The sequence below is a fragment of the Carassius gibelio genome, chromosome B13 (assembly GCF_023724105.1).
Source record: "Carassius gibelio isolate Cgi1373 ecotype wild population from Czech Republic chromosome B13, carGib1.2-hapl.c, whole genome shotgun sequence".
NCBI lineage: Eukaryota > Metazoa > Chordata > Actinopteri > Cypriniformes > Cyprinidae > Carassius > Carassius gibelio.
This window is the reverse complement of record NC_068408.1, coordinates 17,561,270-17,584,725: the sequence shown is the minus strand read 5'-3', so window position 1 is coordinate 17,584,725 and position 23,456 is coordinate 17,561,270. Positions and strand designations below refer to the sequence as shown.

Here is a 23,456-nt window from a genome sequence, read left to right as displayed (position 1 = left end):
CCGTTGCATGAAACTAAGAACTCGCATTGATGAGGTTTACCGAGGATTACCTCTTAACGTGTGCGTGTGGTCCTCCAACCCAGGTTGTTTAACCAAGAGCCATGCAGTAAGTCTTTAGAAAAAGGCGTCGTACCACCTAAAACTTCCCTGAAAGAAAAATACCATCCTAATCGAGTTTGAAACTGGATTATGCCATTGTTATTGTTTTCTTGTAGAGATAACATCTCGCTATACTGAAATGGCGCTATTCTTGTTAGAATTATCTGCATTTTTATTGTCATACTTGCCACCAAACGAGGGGGAAAAATCACAAAAGACCACAATGTTTATTTACTAAACCTTTTAATGTATCAATCAGGAGGGCCAACAGCAGCGTATTAAACTCTGTTTTTTACTGACAACAGCATACATGAATAGATTATAGGGATCCAATCAATTGTTCTTGAATAATTTATGAAGAGAGACTTCTTGAGCTTCAGAAAAACCTTGCTGAGATTTTGGTGACCCCTAGTGAGCAAAATAATCATCTACTGAGGCGTCTGAAGACTACTCAAATAACAGGAGTATTCTTCCAGACGGTTTCATTTGACACAAAGTGATGCATGATACTGTCTTTTGCTGTATAAGAACTGAAATTGTGGTGATTTGATGAGCAAACGACTTTATTAATATAAAGTTTTTTTTTTCATATTTATAGAGGGCATACAACCACAGCATAAGCAGCAGCTACAGCATGGACAGCTGTAAAGATAACCTGATGATTTCATCTCAAAACCTCAACACCACACATTCATGTTCTACAACATCCACACCTCAGAGAAAGAAAAAAAAACATCTACTTCATTTTGTGTGACCCATTTAATCCTCTAAGCATGCATAACAAAAAGGAACGAGCTACTTTTCAAAGTTTTTAAAAAGAGATGAAATATAAATTGCCATGTTGGAAACCCCATTGTAAGTGTTGTAATTCTATGGCAAAGCTTTGTGTTTCATGTTAATGTAAGCAGTGATCTATACTGATTAGAGCGTACATCAAGGCTTAGTACATCAAGCAAAAAAATTCTGAAGCTTTATCATTAGCGGCGGACAGTGGTCCAGCCATCATCATCCGTCTCATTCTTGGTCCGGCGCAGGATTTCCTTATCTTTTTCAGAGCGCCAGGTGCTCTTCTCACCACCATCACGGTCCCGGTCACGTGGTCTGGGAGGAGCCTCTCTTTCATCCTTACGCTCTTCCCGTCGGTCTTCACCACCACGACGCCATGACCCACCTTTGAGTTAAGAAGCAGGACGTAAGAAACTGATCTCTTAAAAGGTACCCCAAGCATATTCCACTTGCTCAGCTTTGTCCCAGGGTCTTGGACTTTGTACCGACACCTACCTACTGTAGTGGATGCCACTTTAAACCATCTTGTTTTGTTTGAATTGCATCTCTAATTGCAATTTTTTGACTTTGTGGCAATTTAGTGTTTGCAGCAGCATGGCTATGTCTGGAGGCATTTTGGACTGCTGTGGTATCATGCATTTTTAGTTGCCACTGGAGTTTGTTCTGTTAGATGTACTTCTGTGATTTAGTTTTGGATAAGAGCAGAAAATAAATGTACTGTAATAACTACAGCCCGAACAATATATTGTTTTGCCGATACTATCGGTCGAAATGAGCCTGTTGCAGATACATCGGTATCGGTTAATATGCTGCCGATATGAATTTTTTTACAGAACATATAATCCAAATTATATGCTTCAAAATGGTGTAATAACCTAGTTTGTCTGCACTCCACTGTGTGTACTGGCGACTCAGGTCACTGTAGAGATGCACAGATGAGTTCAAACTTTACCCGAGTCCGCTACTTCAAATAAATTATCTGCCCACAACCCACCCGCACCTATATTTGATCGTCACATTACAACTAGGGCTGAAACGATTCATCGAGTTACTTGATTACAAAAATTCCTTGAGGCAAAAATTCTCACGGACCGTTGTTCAATGCTCAGGAAGCACACCATTTATTATATGGGAGTGACACATTGCCAAGATGGCGACGGCCGTCTCCACAAACTTTGAGCTTAAAAAATGCTCACGGACACTAGGTCCATGTTTTTATACAGCTATGGTCAGTACAATTAAATCAAATTGCAATACAGACTAGTGTCTATGAATATTAAACTGCAAAAAGACGATTAAAATACGAATCCTCATGTTCTGCATTTCCATTTGATTACCAGAATCTTTTAAAATAAATTATTATTTATTCATTTTATATCTTCACATTTGGAAAAGCCGTGCTTCCTGCATAAACCTGCCCCTGTTGGATTGGCAGTGGGTTGCTTGCCCTAAAGTTACCTTGTTTATCTTTTTAATTCAAGTTAAACATATACACAACCCTCTTTAGTTGCAAATGCGACTAAATCTTCACTCTGTACAGTATATCTGAATGGATGTACAATGCACATGTATTTGATGTACCGTAAACTAGTGTGAAGGTGCACAACTCGCCATCGCTTTGTCTCACACACACAGAGAGAGAGAGAGAGAACAGACGTGCTGCATGTAAACGATATTCTTTGTAATGTATTTTCCTGTAAAAATAACTGGGTTCCCTTGGAATTCTTCAGCTTTTAAGAACTGCTGGGTTCTCCTGGGTTCTGATTATTATTCATGAATGCATGTCTGGCGAGTAAACAAAAAAAAATGTACAAGCCAATGGTGATTCAATTGCCAAGGTGTCAATAGAGGGTTTTATATATATATAATATATAAGTTTTTCTGAAAAAACCATTAACAACTCATGACCCCATACTATAAAACAGCTTTATCTGGTTCACTGATACAGTACCTTCATCTCAAACAAGTGTACATTTTAATCAAATCTGTCAAAAGTCTCTATATGTGCAATCCAAAATGAGTGAAAACATGACTGCATTTAAGATGTGCAAAACAGATTATGAGACTAACCTTCATCATGGGCTTTGGGATCACGATCGCGGTCATCTCTGCGGTCCCTCATGTCACGACGTTCACCACGGTCAAAGTCTTCACGACGAGAATCACGCCAGCTGCTCTGCTCCTCAGTACCACCTTTTCTCCAGGCACCCCCTTCTTCCCTGCACATGCACACACATTCATATTAACCTTACTGCCAACTGGATGAGCCTAGATTTCCAGCAAATAGTAAATAAGGTATGGAACTAGGGCTGGGCGATATATTAAAAAAAATGATATCTTGATAGTGTCAAAATTTTTATGATATTCGATATATATCTCGATATGTTTGCATTTGCATTTAAATAATAAAAAAACAAACATGATTTTCTTTTGCCCATTAAAAAAAAAAAAAAAAAAAACTATTTAGATTAAACAGCTAATTTAAGCAGTTAAAAAATCTAGACCAAGAGATCACTTACTGCTTTTTATTTAATGAATACATGTAGGCCTATATGTAACTGAAGCAGTGCAAATTAAGTACAGTAAGTGCATTCTGTCAACTTTTTAGTGCATGCAATTCACAATTTAAACTATGCAACTGGGATAAGTATTTCTAATTTTTTTTTTTTTTAAAGTTTTTAAGCTAAGAACACCAGTCTGTCAACTGTCTGCGGTTTTAAGAGAAGCTCTGTGGCATGAAACTATGTTCCTTTTTTTTTTTTTTATTACAATATGTTCCTACTGACATTAAAAACCCTCTTAGATGGGGAGCTAGTTGCTGAAGCACATAGCTATTTCTTATATATAAATATATATAAATAAAGACTTTTGCATTCTCTCGGTCTATATTATGGAAACTGGTAAACATATCAGTGAAATTCCCCAATAGTAATTGCAAATGGCCATAGCCTATGTTCCTCTATTCAAACATCAGCGGTCGAGTTAGTGCATTTATTTTGCGATCACAAATGCAAACAATACAGTTGAGATCTCACGACAGAACACAGACCGGCTGAACGACGCTTTCATTAGATCGCTCAATTCCAGCTTGTTTGTGTTTTCAGATTATCATCGGCGGCTCTTCCGCAATGAGGAGTGAGCACGTGCGCATGGTTGCCAGATTGCTTAAAATAAACAAACACCGGGCAGAAAATGTATCCTTGTAACAGTGGAGCTCTGATTCGGAGATTTAAACTCTTGTTATCTGGCAACCGCTATCATTAAGCTCTCGTAGTAGAGGGGCGGCAGTTACAGCTTCCTTTTTTGGACATTCGGCGCGTTATTTTGGGAAAGTATACTTGAATTTGAAATATTCGATATTCCCGATATATTCAAATTTTACATTGTCGTCGAAATTATTCCGATACTATCGCTAATATTCGATATATCGCCCAGCCCTATATGGATCCGGTCTATTCAACTGCACAGGCCTAAGGACCACATTTAGTTTCCACATTCACATTCCACAAACAATTTCAAATTATATTTGAATTAGTATGTAAAAAAATAAAACAATCTGTGAAAAAAAAAAAAAAAAAATTATGCATGTCTATCCTTTACTACCATATTTTCCGGACTATAAGTCACACTTTTTTCATAGTTTGGCTGGTCCTGCAACTTATAGTCAGGTGCGACGTATTTATAAAAATTAATTTGACATGAACCAAGAGAAATGAACCCAGAGAAAACATTACCGTCTACAGTCTCTGAGCGCTCTATGCTGCTCAGTGCTCCTGTAGTCTACCCCTGAAAACAGAGCGTCCTCTCGCGCCTGTAGACAGTAATGTTTCCTCTTGGTTCTAAATAAATGCGACTTATAGTCAGTGTGACTTATATGTTTTTTTTCCTCGTCATGACGTATTTTTGGACTGATGCAACTTATACTCAGGTGCGACTTATAGTCAGAGAAATACGGTACTCACTACTTTCAAATGCTAATTCATAAAGGAGCAAAACATGCAATCATACAACCATCTACAACAGATTAAAATCTAGAACATGACAAACATTATATACATTAGAAACATAATTCATCAGAAGTATATCATAAGCATAACTGCTTTGAAACCACAAGCTTGTAGAATATGCAACAGTATCACATTTTTACTTTAAAACAAAGTGCTCACATTTGTCATAACAGAAAACCCTTCAGACAAAAAAAAAATTATATTCATAAAGATTAAATTGTTAGAAAAACTGAATGTTGTATTCTATTTTTTGTTACCTGGGAGGGCGGCGATCTCTAAATCGATCTCCTTCATGACGGTCATCTCCCTCACGCTCACCATCATCATGGCCAGTATCACGAGGAGGTCCCCAGCTTTCTTCCCGAGCCTTCTCTCGCTCTCTCCATCCACCTACAAAAGGTTACATGGAGTGCAACATGAGTTGAAAAGAATTATTGAAAAATTATTATTGATAAATATTTTCAAGCATTTACTACACAGAGCCGTAGTTTACTGACAAGCTATGAAATATCGCATTAATTATCCCAGGCGATTCAATCTGTGATAATGAATGCGATATTACCTAACTGTCAGTGATTCTCTGTGTAGTAAATGCCGCTCCATCTGAAAGCAGGTGATGGAGATTTACTACTAATCACGGAACCGGCTTTACAGACGAAATGCGCATGGAATTAATTGCACAGCCCTAATAGTTAACAAATAACAACTTTCCACTTATCAAATACAATATAAAGAGCTCATATTTTTGTTCCCTCTGAGGTCCGCAGACATTAGTGAATTATTTCCAACAACTACAGTAATTAATTACTTTTTTCTATCTGTTTTTCCAACCATCGTACCTCTGACGTGGTTAAGATCAAATAAATTTCTCCAATGAAATGACACTTTGCTGGACTAAAGAATGAGCTGTGGCTGTAAACTAGGGCTGCACGATATTGGGAAAAATTTACATTGCGATATTTTATTTTTCTGCGATATATATTGCGATAACAAATCAAATTTTTTTCTTACAAACAAAAATGGGGTGAGCACACTTACATTCTCATTTTAAATTATTTAAAATCGACACCATCGTGTCAATTGATGAATATGCGTGAGGGAGAGAGAGCAAGACAGCACTCGTGTTGTTTGAAGACATTGAGCGTGCGGCCGGGGCTCGCTTTGCGCGGCGCTCTCTCTCTCTCAGGCCGGTGACAGGTGCAATATAAAATAGGCGTCGGCTCTATTTCTAGCATGCATGTGTTTTCCGCGCGCTCACGCAGGCAGTCTGCAAGCTCTAACCTGTTAACATGGGAGCCGAATTAAAAACGGACACGCCAAGCAGCTGAGATGCTTGCACCACGCATCTAGTGTGTCGCCAGCCGCGCGCTCGCGCTCTCTCTCTCTCGAACGCGCTCTTTGGCCCATACAGTTAATGAATAACGGATCAACTATGACAGCCTACATCGCACATCCTGCGATGTGACTATCGTGGATTTGTACATCGCAATATCGATGCTTAAACAATACATCGTGCAGCCCTACTGTAAACTGTCCCATGCTTCAATAACAGATAGGGGTGCTCCGATCACGATCGGCCGATCGTTATGCGCATCTCGTCAGTAAAGCCGGTTCTCTAATCAGCTGTTAATTCCATCAGGTGTGTGATTTCACATAGAGCAGCTGTTACTACACAGAGCCATTGTTAATAGAGAAGATGCGCAAATCCACTTCATTTTCAGCGTTTTTTGGCGCATCTTCTATATTAACAACGGCTCTGTGTAGTAACAGCTGCTCTATGTGAAATCATGCACCTGATGGAATTAACCGCTGATTAGAGAACCGGTTTTACTGACGAGATGCGCATTAACGATCGGCCGATCGTGATCGGAGCACCCCTAATAACAGATATCATGCCCTAATATGAACCCTTTAAAACACATCTGACAACATGCCCTCTCCAAGAAAAGAAACAGAAATACCACATGAGCTTGCACCTGGTCTCTCAAGAGGTTTCCAGGGTCTAGGGTCATCTCCACGACGTGGGCCAGAGTCGTCCATACCCCTGCGGCCTCCCCTCTCATCATCCCCTCCTCTTCTGGGGCCCCAGTCATCATCTGCCCCACGTCGAGGTCCCCTGGGTTCATCCATGCCTCTTCGGGGTCCACGGTCATCATCAAAGCCTCTTCTTGGGCCACGGTCATCATCACCTCGTCTGGGGCCATGGTCATCATCCATTCCACGCCTTGGTCCGCGGTCGTCATCAGCTCTTCTGTGACCTCGGTCATCGTCAAAGCCCCTCCTAGGCCCTCGGTCATCATCAAAGACCCTCCTGGGCCCACGGTCTTCTTCAAAGCCACGTCTGGGTCCACGGTCTTCATCCCCTCCTCGGCGCGGACCTCGTTCATCATCAAAGCCACGGCGGAGTCCTCTGTCATCTGAACCACCACGACGAGAACTTTCTCCTCCTCTTCGGAAGGGCATTTCACGGTCACGGTCTTCTCGATCATTGTCCTCACGGCCTTCACGCCCCTCCTGACGCCAGTCCCTGGAGAGAGAAAAAAAAAAAGAATGATTCTCAATTCTCTGCATCTGTTTTTAATCTCTGTCCTCATGCATCAGGTTATCAATTAATGTCAAAATTGTTACCGTTCACCAACAGGACGTCGCCGTTCTGAATCGCCCTCACCACGCTTCCTCCAGCCTGCTTCTTCTCGTTCACCCCAGTCCTGGACAGAAAATTATTAACATTTTGAAAAAAAAAAAAATAACAATCCATTTTATATCTGAACAACTGTATGCAGTCATCATCTGGTTAAATATGGAAGCATTAATTTGGCGAAGTTTTAATTTTTATAGAACTTAATATTCTTCAACAAGGGAGCATTATATTGATCAAAATATATTTTTTTAAAAATTGCTGTTCTTTTTAACTTTTTATTCAAAGAATCCTGTAAACAAAAACAGTATTAAGCAGCCCAAATCAGCATAGCTGAATGATTTGTGAAGGATCATGGGACACTGAAGACCTGAGTAACATATACTGAAAATTCAGCTTAGCCTTCACAGTAATAAATTACATTTTAAATTAAAGCTGCGAGCAGTGATGAAAGGGCCCTGGCATCCGGGCTCAACGCCACCAGGTGGCTTTAGGAAAACAGCTAACAGAAGCCAATATTTATTTATAGTGATAAATAAAGTGATAAATATAAGAGGAATATGTCAAAGTCATTTATATGTGCCAAACGTCCTACTGCCAGCTGGTGGCACTGACTGTAACTGAATGTTGGCATGCAGAAGTCTTCAGACCAGGACTTTTATTAAATCTGTGAAATATGGTGCAGATTGAACATGGTACGTTTGAGTTAGTATAAAACATGAAATGTGATGTTGCCAACAGATGGCGCTATAAATTATAACTGAATATTGGCATGCAAATATTTTCAGGCCAGGACTCTTACCAAACATGTGAAGTTTAGGGCAGATCATACATTGCATGTTCAAGTTAGTGTGAGACAAGAAATTTCCTGTTGCCATCAGGTGGCGCTATAACTTTAACTGACTATTGGCCTTTAGATGTGTTCAGGCCACGACTCTTATAAAATGTGATCAGTTTGGGGTAGATTGGGCATTGTATGCATGAGTAACAACTAGAGATGTCAACTATTTATCGATGATTGATTAATTGTCGACAAGAGATGCAACGGATTAAAGCTATCGATGGTTGATACAAATTAAACTTTTAATGTGTTTTAAACTTTAAAAGTACATTAAAATAGAAACAACAAAAGGTTCTTCAACATGGAAAGCAATAGAAATTTAATAACTAAGTAATTTTCCCAGTTAATTGTTTCATATCTTGCACATCCTGTCATACTGGTGACTGCGTGCTGCTGCAATAGACGCATTTTGCAGCATTAAGGTTAACGATTAATCAATTAATTGATCCGTTAATTTAAACGACGATCTATCATGGAAATTATCGAAAACAGACATCCCCAGTTACAACAACTTCCTGTTTCATGGCATTAATAACATGCTTTAACACTTAGCTAAGTGTTGCTAGCATGTTGCCAGACTTTTTAATACGTTCCTAGGAGTTCATAACAGTGTTAACCATGACACATCCTGTTGCCAGCAGGTAGCGCTTTGGCTATAACAGAATATGGGAATGGACATTTTTTGCATATTTCTGGCAGTTCTAACACATTTGCGAAATTTCATGAGCTTTGAAGCATATTTAAGCTCTCAAAGAAGTGATTTAGTTTGAAGAAGAAGAAGCGGAGCAATTCCAATATGGTTCTCACACCATCGGTGCTCAGGCCCTAAATAAAATTCTATAAAATGTAATAATATTTTACTGTATATTTAAGTCAAATAAATTCATAAACATTAATTTTGAATGGTAGTGTATGGTGTATAAGCACATTTGACATAGGGTTCTTATGAGTTACTTTGCTGGGTTTTTCTTCTGGTGCCTTCCTCTCCTCCTCCTTGCGGCGTTCACGCTCCTCAATTTCCTGTTGTCGGGCACGCTGCTTTCTCTCCTGTTCCTCCAGCTTATGCAGGCGCTCCTGGTATTCACGTTCTTCCTCCTCTCTTTGCTCCTGTTCCAAGCGTTCACGCTCTTCCCGCTCTAACACACAGAAAACCAGTGACAAATTCAAAAATGAAAAGAAGTGAACAAAAGTTCATACATCAAATAAGATATGAATATTTATTAAAAAAAAAAAAAGTATTGTAACAAATCACTGTTAACGGAGTAAATGAACAGCAATAAGAACCTTTCTTGAGATGTTCCTCATGAATTCTCTGGGCCTCCTCTTCTTTCTGGAGGTAGAAGGCCTTTCGTCTGTCCTCCTTGCGCTGCTTCTTTCGCTCCTCAAGACGACGCTTCCTCTCCTCAACCAAACGTTCTTGGAACTGCTTGAGTTTTTCCTGGGTACATGATAGGGATGCACGATAATATCGGCACAATATCGGTATCGGCCGATAAAAGCTTAAAATGACCATTATCGGTATCGGCCGATATGAATATTTCTGCCGATGAGCCAAACCGATATTCTCCAAGTGAAATAATTGACCTGTTTTTCAGATGTGAATGTCTGTCTACATTTGTAAAATAATAAATTTATGGTAGAATCAGTACAGAAGAGATACATGGATTTCTCTTCAGTAAAATTAAAGTTTAAATATATCAGTATATATTTGTATATATATCGATATCGGTATCGGCATCGGCCAAAATTATTTTGAAAATATCGGCATATCGAATATCGGCCAAAATCCAATATCGTGCATCCCTAGTACATGATAATTTCTCAAAGCTTAGCTACCGGGAGCATCAACATTCTAAACATCAAGAACTTCATCTATACTAGCTACTGATAGCAAATAATCAGTAAAACATTAATTGAATAGATGACACTTCAAATTAAAGTTTTGTTAACCTCATAAATGAAGCTTCGAGCAGTTTTAATTTTGGACAGGAAGTTCTCCTTGTCCTCCATCATTCTTGACATCCTCTGTTTGTGTTCCAGCGCCTTCTCACGCTCCATCTTCATATTTCTGATCTGGGCAACAGATGAGCACAACAGCCGTTAGCTTCAATTACAATAAACAACATGGTATGGTTACGTTATTCAACATGTCCTTCTCATTTAGGTATTAATAAATTGCTGAATTAAACTAAAACCAGACATTGAAAAAGTAGGGTCTCAAGAAATACTTTCACGAACTGTAATTTGGGGGTTTAGAGACTTTAGCAAAAAAAAAAAAAAAAGTGCATTTAACAAGGCAAAGAAAATCAAATGTAATTCTAACAAAGTCAAAAAGCAGTATATGATTATTACCCTCTCTTCCTCCTGCAGCTCCCATAGCTCCATGTCCTTGATGCGCTGCTCCTCGTATGCTTTCTTGATCAGAGGAATCTCCTCAAGGCGCTTGGCTCTCTCAAAGTAGTCGATCTGGAATATGCATAATAGTTCACTCCAGTGTAATATTCCAATGTCCTATACTCCGCTGCACAGAATGAACCTTAATCCTCATACATTTAAATCAGTTTACCAACATACTTATTTACAATGACAAAATACTTTATGAATGTGTAATACAAGCAATACCTTCTTCTCCTGGTTTTTCAGACGCTCCTGAAGTTCTTTCTTCTCTTTTTCTAGCTGTTCTACCTGTTTGGCCATGATGAAATCAGGGTCCAGCTCCTCCAGATCCTACAACAAAAAATAAATTATTAAATAAAAATAAAACTTTTCAACTGATAATGCAGTCTACATTTCATTTTTTTCCAGGTAACTATGCCAATAAAAGTCTGGTATGCCTAAATGGTCACCTCCCAAATAAACTCAATACCTCGATATCAATGTCTTTGAAGGCCTTGGCTCCCAGCTCAGTCTTCTTGATCTGCTCCAGTCGCTCACGCACAGTCTTCTTTTTGATTTGCTCATGTTCTTGCATGATGCGCTCCTTTTCCCGCTCTTTTGCCTCCTGTTTAAGACGCTCCTCCTCAGCCTTGCGCACCTTCTGAAGCTCTGCCTCCCGTTGCTCCAGCTCCTCTTTCTCCCTCTGGATGTTGAGGCTCTCCAGACGCTCTTTGCGTTCCTCAATCGTTTGTCGCCGAGCTAGGATGCGCTGATGCTCTTTGCGGGAATTCTTCAGGTAGGCTGTGATGGCCTGCTGACTCTGCTCCTCATGCTCTAGCTGTGGGCAAAGTTACAGTTGATAATGAAACCAAAATAACACTGACCAGAAGGTAGATAATCGATTAAAATTAGCAGTTGTCTTACCAGCATAGAGGCAGGTTTGATGACTTGGATGGCTTTAGCTAAGGAGGATGACATGGCAGTGAGTTGATTCCGTATCTGTTCAGAGGGCATGTTCTGTAGGAACGGACCCACTGGAGAATCCTCTTTAGTAGAATAGTTCAGATCGGAGCCAAAACTCAGTTTTCGAGATGTATGATCAATGCGCACCTTTGGGTAAATACACAGATTTTGGAGATTCTTCTTGACCATGTAATTAACTACCAAGATGCTTGATTTAGAGACTTTGTGTGGAAGATATATACAAACATTTGCCAAGTAAAATAATGTTGTTGTTTGTTGCTATACCTGTAGGTCACAGTGCCGTGCTGCATCTACAATTGAGCGCTCCAGTTGGAAAGCATCTACAAATGGCACCAGAGATGCTAACCTGCTGAACTCAATGCTCTGGTAGATCTGAGCCACCTGGAATATTAAAACACAGAAGACAGAATTTGAAGATTTGCAGAAGACTGAAGCAATCACAGATTCCCCAAGTAATTATTAAACCCCTGGGGGTAGATGATCAAGCCAACCTGTTGTAGCAGTCTGAGGATGGTGTTGTTCTGCAAGTGAGGAACATAATGCTGCAGGTCTGATTCTTTCTCAGCTTGGTCCCTCACCCAGTTCAGCACCTATCACAGCAACAGCAAGAACACATACACAGCATGAATATTATGTTTTTAATGTGTGTGGTTGTTGACATGAAGAACACTGTAACTCTGAATACTGCTGTGTCAGAATGATCTAAAGTGCATCACTCCTCTTAACGATTAGGTTTATGAAAGTCAGTAGTTAAAAAGAAAACTGTTTTAATGGTTGAAGATAAACCATACAGCATAGGAGAATGTTTCTATTATTTCACTGTGGATATATACATAAGCTCTGAAGATAAATTATGACTGAATCAGACATAACGGTCACATAATATATAACTAATGTAGTTAATAAATAAAGTGCCATTCACCTTAGTTACTCTTCCACAAAGTTTAAGAGGGTGGAAGTCCACCTCCAACCAGTTGTAGAGGTCTTTGACCTCAAGAACAACATACTGAAGCAGGTTGAACCTCACCTATGACAAAAATAATATCCAAGAAGGTTCTCAATCTTTTTTCACTAAACTATAAATTTAAGGGGGTTAAAAATTTTTAACAATGGACAGAATGGCTATTACCATATCATTGATGAGACTCTGGCGGGTGGGTGGAGACTGAAGGCCAAGTAGAGTAGCCAGTCTGCGGTGTTTCTCTACAATGATGCCATCCATGTCCAACAGACGAGCGATATCAGTGCGCTCAGGGGTGATGGGAATAGACAGTGTGGCCAAGAGCACTCGAGTGGACATTCTGAATGAAAGGAACAAATAATGGCAACACTCTGAAGTTGGTCTTAATAAACTAATAAATATTTCAAGAAATGGCAAACTAGTGTAAAATAATCAAAAACAAACAAATAAACCTCATTCAATCTGATGTCTGCTTTTTTTTGTTCAATGCTCACCTCTGCATCTCTTCTTGGGTGAGGTTCTTACGCATTTCCCTGGAGAGGTGATAGAGTCTGTGCAGGGTGCAGGCATGGAATAAGGCATTGCCAGACTTCCAGAATACAGTGGACACCTTATTGTAGTAGTTGGCCATAAGCTGGGGTTTAGGGGGCTTCTTCGAGAGGGCAAACAATCCATGGATGTCTTCAACTGCTTTGAATGCTTCCTGTGTGGATTAAAAATAATGTAAGCAACCAGTATAATCAGCAAATCATTCATGCTTTCACAACATATGATAAACAAAAAGTCTGAAGTGCAATAAGGTAGGGTGACAGTTTTTTTTTTTTTCACAAATGAATCCCAACTATTGATCTTGTCCTGTAATCAATAGAGTTGCCCTCGACTAAAGATTCTTCTGATCGACTAGTAATCATTAATTTTAAGCAACTAGTTGACTAATTGCATGTTTATATTAAAAAACCGTTTAATACATAATAATGAGCCTTTAATTGTTTACACCCCATCATCAGAAAGAATGGGGAAAAAAATTATTATTTAAACGTTTTTTTTTTTATTTTTTTTATGTAATTTCATCTGCAAATTGATGAAACAGACTGGTCATTTCCACAGTGGACAAGCATATTTTACACGGATTATATAATCTGAAAATATTTATTTTCCTTTTGAATTGGTTCATTTAAAGCTAGACATTTTCTACAGATACATTTTTCACGTCTTTGAGGCGTTCACAGAGACCTAGATGGCAGAAAGCCTTTTCACAGGTTTGAAAGATGCATTTTTCTCATCTGTATGAACAAAAATTATGGAATATTTTAATTTAGTCAAATGATCATGCAGTGAGCTCACTACTGTTTAGCTAAACACTCCACACAAAACTTCAATAGCACACATTTTTCTAGGTTAATGTTAGAGGAAGCGGCCATGTAATGTTGCTGCTACTTACATGTTTCAGATGATTAGCCACATTTGAGGTCGATGAACGAAACGAACATTTGGATGTCCTGACCAATGTACTGTTTTACCACATAGACCAGCTGTTAATGATCTGTCCATCACGGACTACGTGACTTCGCCAATTCCTGAGGATTTTTTTTTGTGTGTGCGCAATTAAGCGACTAATGAAATTTTGATTGACTAAGCCTCTTCTGCTCGACTAACGGTTAGTCGACTATTATTAATCAATAGTTTTGTTCTTTGTTTGCATGGAAAGCACTCTCCTTTGCACTGTAAAAAGGTTGAAAGTTGCAGCATAAATGGAAACTAAACTCAACTGAATATAAATATATTCATGTTATATAACTATATTTATATAGTCTATTGTACATTGGTGCCTAGTATGAAGCACAAAAACCTGCCACAGCTCCATGCTAATAGCGCTGTCCAGCTGGACCAGACGTGTTTCAAGGTGCATGGACTGGCTCTCAGGATTGTTCAGGTTAATGGCAGTGCTCTGGTTGTGATGCCGCTGGATCTGTCCCAGGTGCATTCGCAGGTTGTCACACAGCTTACGGAATTCTGCTTTACGAGTGTACTGCAGACAAAACTTAAACGCTGTGAGAAAAAAAAAAAAAAGTACATTTTTGTTATAAATTTGTGCACAACCAAAGTAATTAACATTTTTGGTATCATATAACATGACTGCAAGAAGTCCCTCAAGAAGATATTTTTGTTACGTTACATGAGGTTTACACTGACCTTGCTGAGCAATGTCATGGTAAAGGCGCTCCACTTTGGAGTTATTCCTTAGCAGGTCCAGGCACTGGCGGTACGACTCCCACAAGAACTTGACCCAAGGTGTGAGCAGAAGTCTGTCAGTGCGGTCTTGAGTGTCTTCACCACTAACGGCACTTAACAGAACACTGAAGATCACAGAAATAAAAATAAATAAATAAATCTTTTATGGAACATAGTCATCTAGACAGAACCAATCCCTTCATAATTTACTTGAGGTTGGATGTTTGCAGATTCCTAATGAATACTGAAGACAATAGAAACTGAACATGTCCTGTCTGACCTATCCATGAAGTGTTATGTAGTGAAATTCTAAAATTATTTCAACAACAAAAGTAAAAAAAAAAAAAAAAAAAAAAAACTCTATCTATGCACTAGTAGGAAGGAACTGTGTGGGCCTTTAGCTTCCTGCACCTTTCTGGAGTCTGAATGTTGTCCAGATCCTCAATGTCCAGCACCATCTGCTGAGACTCCTCTTTTGCAGTCTCAGTCTTCTCCTCTGCAAGTTTCAGGTAAGCACGGACCACATCCTCCAGAGATTTGATATTCACCTGAAGCCCAAGAGAAGGAGTAGTAAGTAATTTCACAACAAGGACAGAGCTTACAATTGAATTGAGGTCGATTCTACAATCAAGTCACCATGACTTGTAAAAAAAAATAACTAAAAGCACTATGCCACAAATTACTAAACCTTAAAATCGACATGAAACAGACGTAGCAACAGATCTTTTCTTTTCATATTCATCTTTAGATGTTAATCCGAGTGTAACAGATTATTGAAAGAGAAAAAACATAGGCTGGGTTCTATGCATCAGTTGTTGATTGGATTTTGAGATGTAACCATTGCATTCTAAATTGCAGGCAGAAGCGCACAAGCTTTAAGTAGATTAAATGATTGGAGTAGTCCTGCAAATGTCACTAGAGAGCAGACTAGCAGTCCAGTGTTGATTAAACACTACAAGGTCAAAACGTTAAAGGAATGACACAGAAATAAATAAATAGTAACAAATAAAATGGTCTCAAACCTGCTGACAGATGTTTTTGTACTGATACAGTCCCTCCTTTGCCAAGTGGCTCTTGCGCAGATCCACGCAGAGCTCGAGATACTTGAACATGATCGGCTCGTGTATCTTCTGCCATGTTCGATGTTTTTTGCTCTTGATGACATCGTAGAGCACATCCAAAGCTGGCTGCTTTTTACCAACTTCAAGAAATTCTGAGGAAAGAAACGAAAAGAATGTCATGACAACGACACTTTGGGGAATTTGTTTATTTATGACATACAGCATCCAGATGGGAATTTCACTAAAAATATTCCATGATCTCGCGGCATTATTCTATAAATTACAACTTTCAACACAAATAGGTAATTTAAAGCTGGTTATAATATTAATAAAACACAGAAAATAAATCGCGTAACGTTAAAACTGTGGCAGGTGCGCAGTACTGTTATTCCACTCATGTTTTGTTTATTATTTTGTCCAAATGACAACCTATTCGATTTTCATTCACAAATAATGGATACTGTTGTAGTCTTAAGGATTTTCTTAGTACACACTGTTAATAAATCTTTAAACTCCGATAGCAGAAGTTGTCATTGTGAAGCTAGCGGCGGAATAGAAAAGCCTGCTAACACACATGGTAGCCTTAACAACAAGGGTCTCTATCTTTGTTCTTTTACTAAATATAGGCGGAATATTTACACTTTATTTCAAACTATGTCCTTTCTTTGAGTACGCCATTAAGATGAATATACGACACAGTAACAAAGCAGATTTAAAACTCTGCATAATAGATGAAACACAGGCCCAGCAGCTGTAACATCCAGCACGCGCCATATCGAGCTAGCAAGCTATGTTAGACCCACGACTACAGTCCAAGAGACGACCACCTACTATTATTACCCACCGTTTGCCCGCTTAAGGGCGTTCTCCGGTCTCTGGAAATAGGCTGGCATTGTTATGGCTTGCTAGCAGGCAGTTTTCAGATAGTCGAGGCTGTTTTATTGACTCTGCCTGTCCATCCGCGCCGTGACTTCTCGCCGCGCAAGCAAGAAAGGACTAGCACACGTGAGCAGCGCCGGCGAGGAAGACCAGAGTTCCCGTATGTACGCGCTTCCTCCCCGACATTATATGTATATATACATATATTATTCATTTATATAATAGAACAAATGTATTTTTATAAGTTGGCAATGTTACGGCTGCCCTGTGGTCTTCAGAGTACGGGAAATTGAGGCAGAAGTACCATGTGAGCAAAATGTTGTGGGGTAAGTTGAGCCAGCAACTTTAAAAGAAATAACTTTTAGGATGCTTCTTGTCATTTTAAATGGTCAGAATGTAGCCTATCTATGATAAAGGGTTCTAAAATTATGGCTTCTTATAATTTTTTTAAGCAGTTCCTGGTGGACCATTTTGGAGAAAACTGACCATCTGACTTAATCTGATTCAGTCCCATGTGGAATTTGAGAGATAATTGACCTCTTTTTTAATCAGTTAATAATCAAATTTAATTTTACAAACAGTCATATTTATTTTCTTAAAGCTTAAACTAAACAAAATAAAAACCAATCTTCTCTTATTTTACTTTGACCAACCAAAAGTAGTTTTTAAAGTAAACGGGTGCCTTCCTCTCCTCCCATGTGTTTCTCCTTTTCACAGTCTGGCAGAAAGGATATGTGATTTCAAAATACATGGTCACATGACAGTAAAAGTGTTCCAAGATACAGGGGGTGGGTCAACTTACCCACTGGTTCAACTTACCCCACTCTCCCCTAGCCCTAAAAAAATGCATACATATTGTAATCATTAGTCATTCATGAAAATGATTCACAAATCTAAGAAATGTTTAAATATCACATTGTTAAGTTCGGTGGTTTTATGAAAAAAAAAAAAAAAACAGAGTTTACATTTTTGTGAAATAATGTTTTGATTATATGTGAGTTTTATTTACACAAATGTAAAAAAGTTGCTCCTAGATTGAAATCCTAAAAGTAGTTTATGCCTTAAAACTTGGTGTTACTTATTTGTTACTTATAGGCTGTTGATTAAATTAAGAAAATATTCATTTTATTTATGTTAGAATATGCTTTTATATTTTGGTTTTATTATTTGTACGTTTTTAATATATATAATTTTGTTTATTATAGTTTGTTTGTTTGTTATTAGAATAGGTTTAAATAAGTTTTTTTAACCTTAATTGCACCAACACACTAGATGTCAGTATGTCGTTGGATATTTTAGTTGAACGTCGAGAATCCCGGAAGAAGCGTGTTGGTCACTTGACCAGTAGTGGATTTCTACTGTTTATGATAAGTTTTCGTTTTCCTCTCTATTTTTTCCTTTGCTACACACACTCGGAGGAATTACTGCAACTCAAGAGCTGGCTCACATGCACTGATATAAATAACTGACGTTATTTGATCATTGGTAGAGATAGGTAAAACTGTACCTGCACTGGACTCAACGCTTGAACTTCTATTTTGCAAGAAGAACCGTAGTTTTTTACATTAAAATCTTTTCCTGGATAAACTGTCCCGGCATATTTCACATTGGGTTGTGTCTGTTCGCGCTGACACTTAATGTGCTTTCCAAACTGTAAACATAAATGGTTCAGAAAGTGCTTAAGTGCTAGAAACAGTTTAACGTGGATAAGGAATGGAACATGGCTACATCTGAGATGATGCTAAGTCTCGGACTAATTGGTAAGATTAAAATACCGCGAAATATCTTTTATTATTAGAATATTTTATGTATAAAAGCGGTAGTCATTCCGTTGAACGCACAAGGGGACGTTTTAGACCGAGTGACCGCATGCAGTACAATATGCAGTAAAAGTCAGTGGTGACTGAGCCTGTCAGTCCTTACTAGCATTCTGGATAATATTTCATTTTGTGGTCTGCAGAAGGCCTCATGACAGAATTTAAAATTGTGGGTAAACTATCTATTTAATTCCAGAATAATTATTATTTTGTCAGTAATTGCATTCGTCCCCCTTATGCAGAGAGAGATGTAAATGCAGACACACTTTGGGTGTGGTGTTATCCTTCCATCAGTGCTGATCTGCGAGAAGTTTTGTTAAGAAAAAGTTGCCTGCCGTTGAACAGTCAGGTGCTGCACACATTTGTGTTTGGACAGTACTGCCGAACCTGGTACTACATCACCACTGTCGAGGTTCAGGAGCCAACTGTGCTTAAAAAGGTACCAACTTCACGTTTAGCCCTCCACTACCATCCTGAAAGATTACAAATCTGTGATCCAATCATGCTACAGAGTAGATCATCGGGGTGAAGTAAAGCTCTAAAAAGTGACAAAAAGTATCATAACACTAATCCATAACTCATTTTCATGGTGTGGAGAAGACCAAAATCTAAATCATTACTCATTGATAATAGTTTCTCATTCACATAATTTGGCAGATTGTTAATAAATGAGTGAACTATTCCTATAATCCGGTGGTGCTCAACCAGGAGGCCCCAAAATTACTAAAAATAAAACCAAACAAGCAATAAAATAAACTGAAATAACTGTCAAAATATTTCTTAAATTTACATCCTTAAAGGAACACTCCACTTTTTTGAAAATAGGCTCATTTTCCATCTCCCCTAGAGTTAAACAGTTGAGTTTTACCATTTTCGAATTCATTCAGCCAATCTCCGGGTCTGGCGGGAGCTCTTTTAGCTTAGCTTAGCATAGATCATCGAATCTGATTAGACCATTAGCATCTCGCTCAAAAATGACCAGAGAGTTTTGATATTTTTTCTATTTAAAACTTGACCCTTCTGTAGTTACATCGTGTACTTACACCAACAGAAAATGAAAAGTTGTGATTTTCTAGGCCGATATGGCTAAGAACTATACTCTCATTCTGGCATAATAATCAAGGAACTTTGGCGCAATTATATTACGCAGCGCCAGAAAATAGTCATATTACGATGTAACTACAGAAGAATAAAGTTTTAAATAGGAAAAAAATATATAAACTCTTAGGTCATTTTTCAGCAAGATGCTAACGGTCTAATCAGATGCAATGATCTATGCTAAGCTAAGCTAAAAATGACCCGGAGATCAGCTAAATGGGTTCAAAAACAGTCAAACTCAACTGCTTAACTCCAGAGAAGTTGGAAAATGAGCCTACTTTCAAAAAAAGTGGAGTGTTCCTTTAACATCTGTTTGTTGATGAAAATGATGCTAGCTTGCTAATTAACTGTTCAATTTCATTCAAAGGTGACACATTTCTCAATAGTTATCACAGCTAAGGACTTCAACCCTGAAAAATATGCTGCGTTCAGTAGAGTCCTGTGCAGGTATGTTCAATTTAAGTACTAACCATTTAGTGCAATCACAGTGCTTTGTGTTGAGTTTCAGAAATCGGTTTCCTTCAGTAAGCATCTTTTGTTTGTCATCCCACCATTTCTAAGGATATACACTTACATTTTTGTATGTTTGTGATGTTGCATCTGCATTATGGTTTTTGTTCAGGACGTATATCCAACATGGAAGTCCTGTGAAGATGATGGAATGCTACATTGCTGTTCTGACCAAAGGTGATTGCCAGAGTGATGAGAATGGCTCCTTCCTTATCAAAGATTACGATGTCAGGAAGGCCTACCTGGCTGGATCCTTAAAAGGTTAGGGGTGAACCCTTGAAATGAACGAGCACTACATACTATCGCTTTAATTAAAACGTCTGCTAAATGCATACATTTAATTAAATGTACTTTAATTTTACTAACCACGGCAAGAACTGTGCAGCTAAAATAATATTTCATCGCATACTTTTGATACCATGGCTATTTGCTACAATTGGCCTAATGATTGTTATTTTACAAATCCTCCAATAAAGTCTTCATGCTGTAAACAAATATGTATTGTATGCAAATTGACTTAATGAGATGTTAAATCTTTATTCTAGATGTTGTGTCACAATTTGGTATGGAGACTATCATCCTTTACACAGCACTAATGTTGAAAAAGAGAGTAGTGGTCTATCACCCACGGATTGAGGCGCTGCTGGAGTTCACTAGGTAACCACAGAAATGATCATTTAGTTAACATAAAATCAAAATGGACTAATGTTTACGTTCTTAAATCATGGTCTCATTGTGCATGATTCATAAATATTCATTAATCCAAACCAGAAATATGTCAGATTGAGGAATTAAAATGGTTTGTGTTGAAGTTTGTTTTTCTTATGCTCACCAAGGCTGCATATATTTGGTCAAAAATACAGTATAAATAGTAACATTATGAAATATTATTACAGTTTAAAATAACTGTTTTCCATTTCAATATATTTTAAAATGTGATGTATTCCTGTAATGGTAAATGCATAACTCCAGTCTTATAGTCTTATATCCATATCCTAATTTGGTACTGAAAGAAAAATATGATCATGAATGTTGAAAGCAGTTGTGCTGCTTAATAGGTTTGTGGTAACATTGATACATTTGTTCAGGATTCTTTGAAGAATAGAAATGTAAAAAATAGAGTAGAATGAGGAGTTCAGTTATATTGGTTCAAACATTTCTCATAATTTATCGGTTATTTATTTCAATAGGAATAAATTCACATTTACTTCAGTTCTATCTTTGTAAATATTTTTCAATTCAATTATAAACATCTGTAACTATTTAAATGTCTTTGTCACTTTTGATCAATTGAATGCATCCTTGCTGAATAAAAGTATTAATTTCCTCATAAATAATGTAACTGAGCCCGCACTTTTGAACAGTTTTGTATATGATAATGGTCGCACACTAAAAAAAGTTTGTGGTAGCAGTGTTTTTTCTTTTTAAAACCAGAGCTCTTCCTGGATTGGTATGGCATAGAAAAGACTGGTCCATCCTCCACCCTTTTGTTCACCTTGATAATAATGAGCTGGAAAACCTCAAGCTGTGTACAGGTTTGGAGAATTCCTTCTCCACTAAAACTAGCACTTGCTGGCTGCTACCTATATTAATTTCCATGTTCTTTCTCTGTAGGGTATGTTGCAGGCTTTGTCGATCCTGAAGTCAGAGACAGATCAGATCTGTTTGATGTGTATGTTAATCTTCCAGACAGTGAAATCACTGTGTCACAAAATGCCAAAGGTGAGAGATCCAGTTTTACATATTAACTGGGTAGAATTGGGATGTGGATATTTAAGTCACTATATCTCACTGTAATTTGTTTTCAGAGGCAATGGCTATGGGAAAACTCCATAAAGAGATCGGCAACTTCATTGTTCAGGCTGCAGAGGACATGGAGCGTACAGATGCACAGGTTATTAAGGTACGAGTAAGAACAGGGTTGAAAATCTCAGCAATGACAACATAAAGCTGTAACATGACCCACATTTAAAACATTCAAATTTAACAAGACTTAGAAATCCTTCATGTGGTTTTCATCCAGTCCCTTTTTAAATCTGTCTCCAGGATATTTCAGTAAAAACTAAGGAGATCCTCAGAAACCTGATGTCTCTTGCTGATGAAGCAGAGAACTCTAAGTTGACTTTGGAGACTCTGAAGCAGCGGCACTACCCTCCAGCCACTGAAAACTTCCTCTTCCACTTAGCTGCAGCCGAGCAACTTCTGAAGATATGACCAACCAGTGCACCCCGTTCAACTGGCAAGCCTCACAGTAACCAATCAGAGAGGATCTTACCATTCATTGTCAATCACACATTGAATAACATTTGCAAGAACCTGTGTCTAATGTCAGGGATAGTGAACAGGGCAAAAGTTATATAAGAACAAAAATATATTTCTTAGAAAGATGTATAAAATATAGCTATAACATGATAGCTACACCTCATGTGTGTAATTATGTTGAATGTAACAATTCTATCTGGAACAGGTTTGAAATAATTCATAAACCTTTTGATAGCACTTGGATTTATATGCAGTCTCTGCAAACATTCCTGAGTTATCTAATTATTAAGTGGTTCATAATCTTAATTTGGCATGCTCTTTGAACTTTTATAAAAATTTCATAATTGCACATCAGTGTGAAAGGGCTGACAGTTGCCTAGTTCATGCCTAACTAAAAGACTTCTATTATGAAGAGTCCCATTAAATTCAGAATGTAAATAAACTAATTACTGAAAATCTATTTTACTTAACTATTGAGTGCCAAAACATCATCTTAAATTTATCATGTCGATGAACCTGTCTATTCATGTAAGAAAACTTTTTAACATTATAATGTTCAAGTGACAAAAGACATTCCCCATGTTAGATGTGACTTTGTTCCCACATTTAGCATTTCCAGTGATGCACACAATATTGATTTTGGCATTACTTCATACATTTTTGTTTAATAACCTAAAATAGTTTGACAACCCCTTGTTATCAAGGGCTAGCCATAGTGCCATAAAAAGATCATAGAAGATATTTTGATCATGTGTGTGCAATATATCCTGAAAAGAGGATGCTCAAACTGTTCTTCTCTGACTTCTTAAACACTGCCTTCATCCTTTACACAGAGTCATACAATACTGTTTCCTCAAATACTTTGCTATATATATATATATATATATATATATATATATATATAT

The 23,456-nt window shown here is 38.0% G+C and overlaps 2 protein-coding genes across 6 annotated transcripts; one reads left to right on the top strand and one right to left on the bottom strand.

Moving 5' to 3' along the window:
* Positions 1-325: 325 nt before the first annotated feature.
* eif3s10 (eukaryotic translation initiation factor 3, subunit 10 (theta)) lies at positions 326-16,979 on the bottom strand. 2 transcript variants are annotated; one of them, XM_052572070.1, is made up of 22 exons: positions 16,830-16,979; positions 15,947-16,137; positions 15,336-15,472; positions 14,886-15,049; positions 14,542-14,741; positions 13,187-13,395; positions 12,861-13,032; positions 12,654-12,758; positions 12,223-12,321; positions 11,996-12,112; positions 11,672-11,857; positions 11,238-11,585; positions 10,994-11,098; positions 10,724-10,837; positions 10,322-10,444; positions 9,656-9,809; positions 9,326-9,507; positions 7,521-7,600; positions 6,854-7,419; positions 5,150-5,282; positions 2,956-3,104; positions 326-1,270 (listed from the first exon to the last, which is right to left on the bottom strand). In XM_052572070.1, exons 1-22 carry the CDS (start codon positions 16,876-16,878, stop codon positions 1,077-1,079), a joined length of 3,777 nt encoding a protein of 1,258 aa, XP_052428030.1. In that variant the 5' UTR covers positions 16,879-16,979; the 3' UTR covers positions 326-1,076. The 2 variants fall into 2 exon arrangements, with proteins under 2 accessions (XP_052428030.1, XP_052428031.1); XM_052572071.1 differs by having other exon boundaries at positions 6,869-7,419.
* On the top strand, positions 16,888-23,437 carry LOC127969912 (DENN domain-containing protein 10). Of its 4 annotated transcripts, XM_052572073.1 has the most exons (10): positions 16,888-17,024; positions 17,110-17,190; positions 18,924-19,120; positions 20,147-20,226; positions 20,402-20,550; positions 20,835-20,946; positions 21,724-21,824; positions 21,904-22,011; positions 22,098-22,192; positions 22,336-23,437. In XM_052572073.1, exons 2-10 carry the CDS (start codon positions 17,181-17,183, stop codon positions 22,501-22,503), a joined length of 1,020 nt encoding a protein of 339 aa, XP_052428033.1. In that variant the 5' UTR covers positions 16,888-17,024; positions 17,110-17,180; the 3' UTR covers positions 22,504-23,437. The 4 variants fall into 4 exon arrangements, with proteins under 4 accessions (XP_052428033.1, XP_052428035.1, XP_052428032.1 ...); XM_052572075.1 differs by lacking the exon at positions 18,924-19,120; XM_052572072.1 differs by lacking the exons at positions 16,888-17,024; positions 17,110-17,190 and adding an exon at positions 18,160-18,624.
* The last annotated feature ends 19 nt before the right edge of the window (positions 23,438-23,456 follow it).

Coding starts and splice junctions, on each gene's coding strand:
- eif3s10 (XM_052572070.1), bottom strand. CDS start 16,878: ATGCCAGCCTATTTCCAGAGACCGGAGAACGCCCTTAAGCGGGCAAAC. Junction 15,473..15,946: donor ACAAAAACATCTGTCAGCAG/GTTTGAGACCAT, acceptor CTTGGGCTTCAG/GTGAATATCAAATCTCTGGA. Junction 5,283..6,853: donor ACCAGGTGCAAGCTCATGTG/GTATTTCTGTTT, acceptor AACCTTTTGTAG/GTGGATGGAGAGAGCGAGAG.
- LOC127969912 (XM_052572072.1), top strand. CDS start 18,585: ATGGCTACATCTGAGATGATGCTAAGTCTCGGACTAATTG. Junction 18,625..18,923: donor GCTAAGTCTCGGACTAATTG/GTAAGATTAAAA, acceptor CCCCTTATGCAG/AGAGAGATGTAAATGCAGAC. Junction 22,193..22,335: donor CAGATGCACAGGTTATTAAG/GTACGAGTAAGA, acceptor ATCTGTCTCCAG/GATATTTCAGTAAAAACTAA.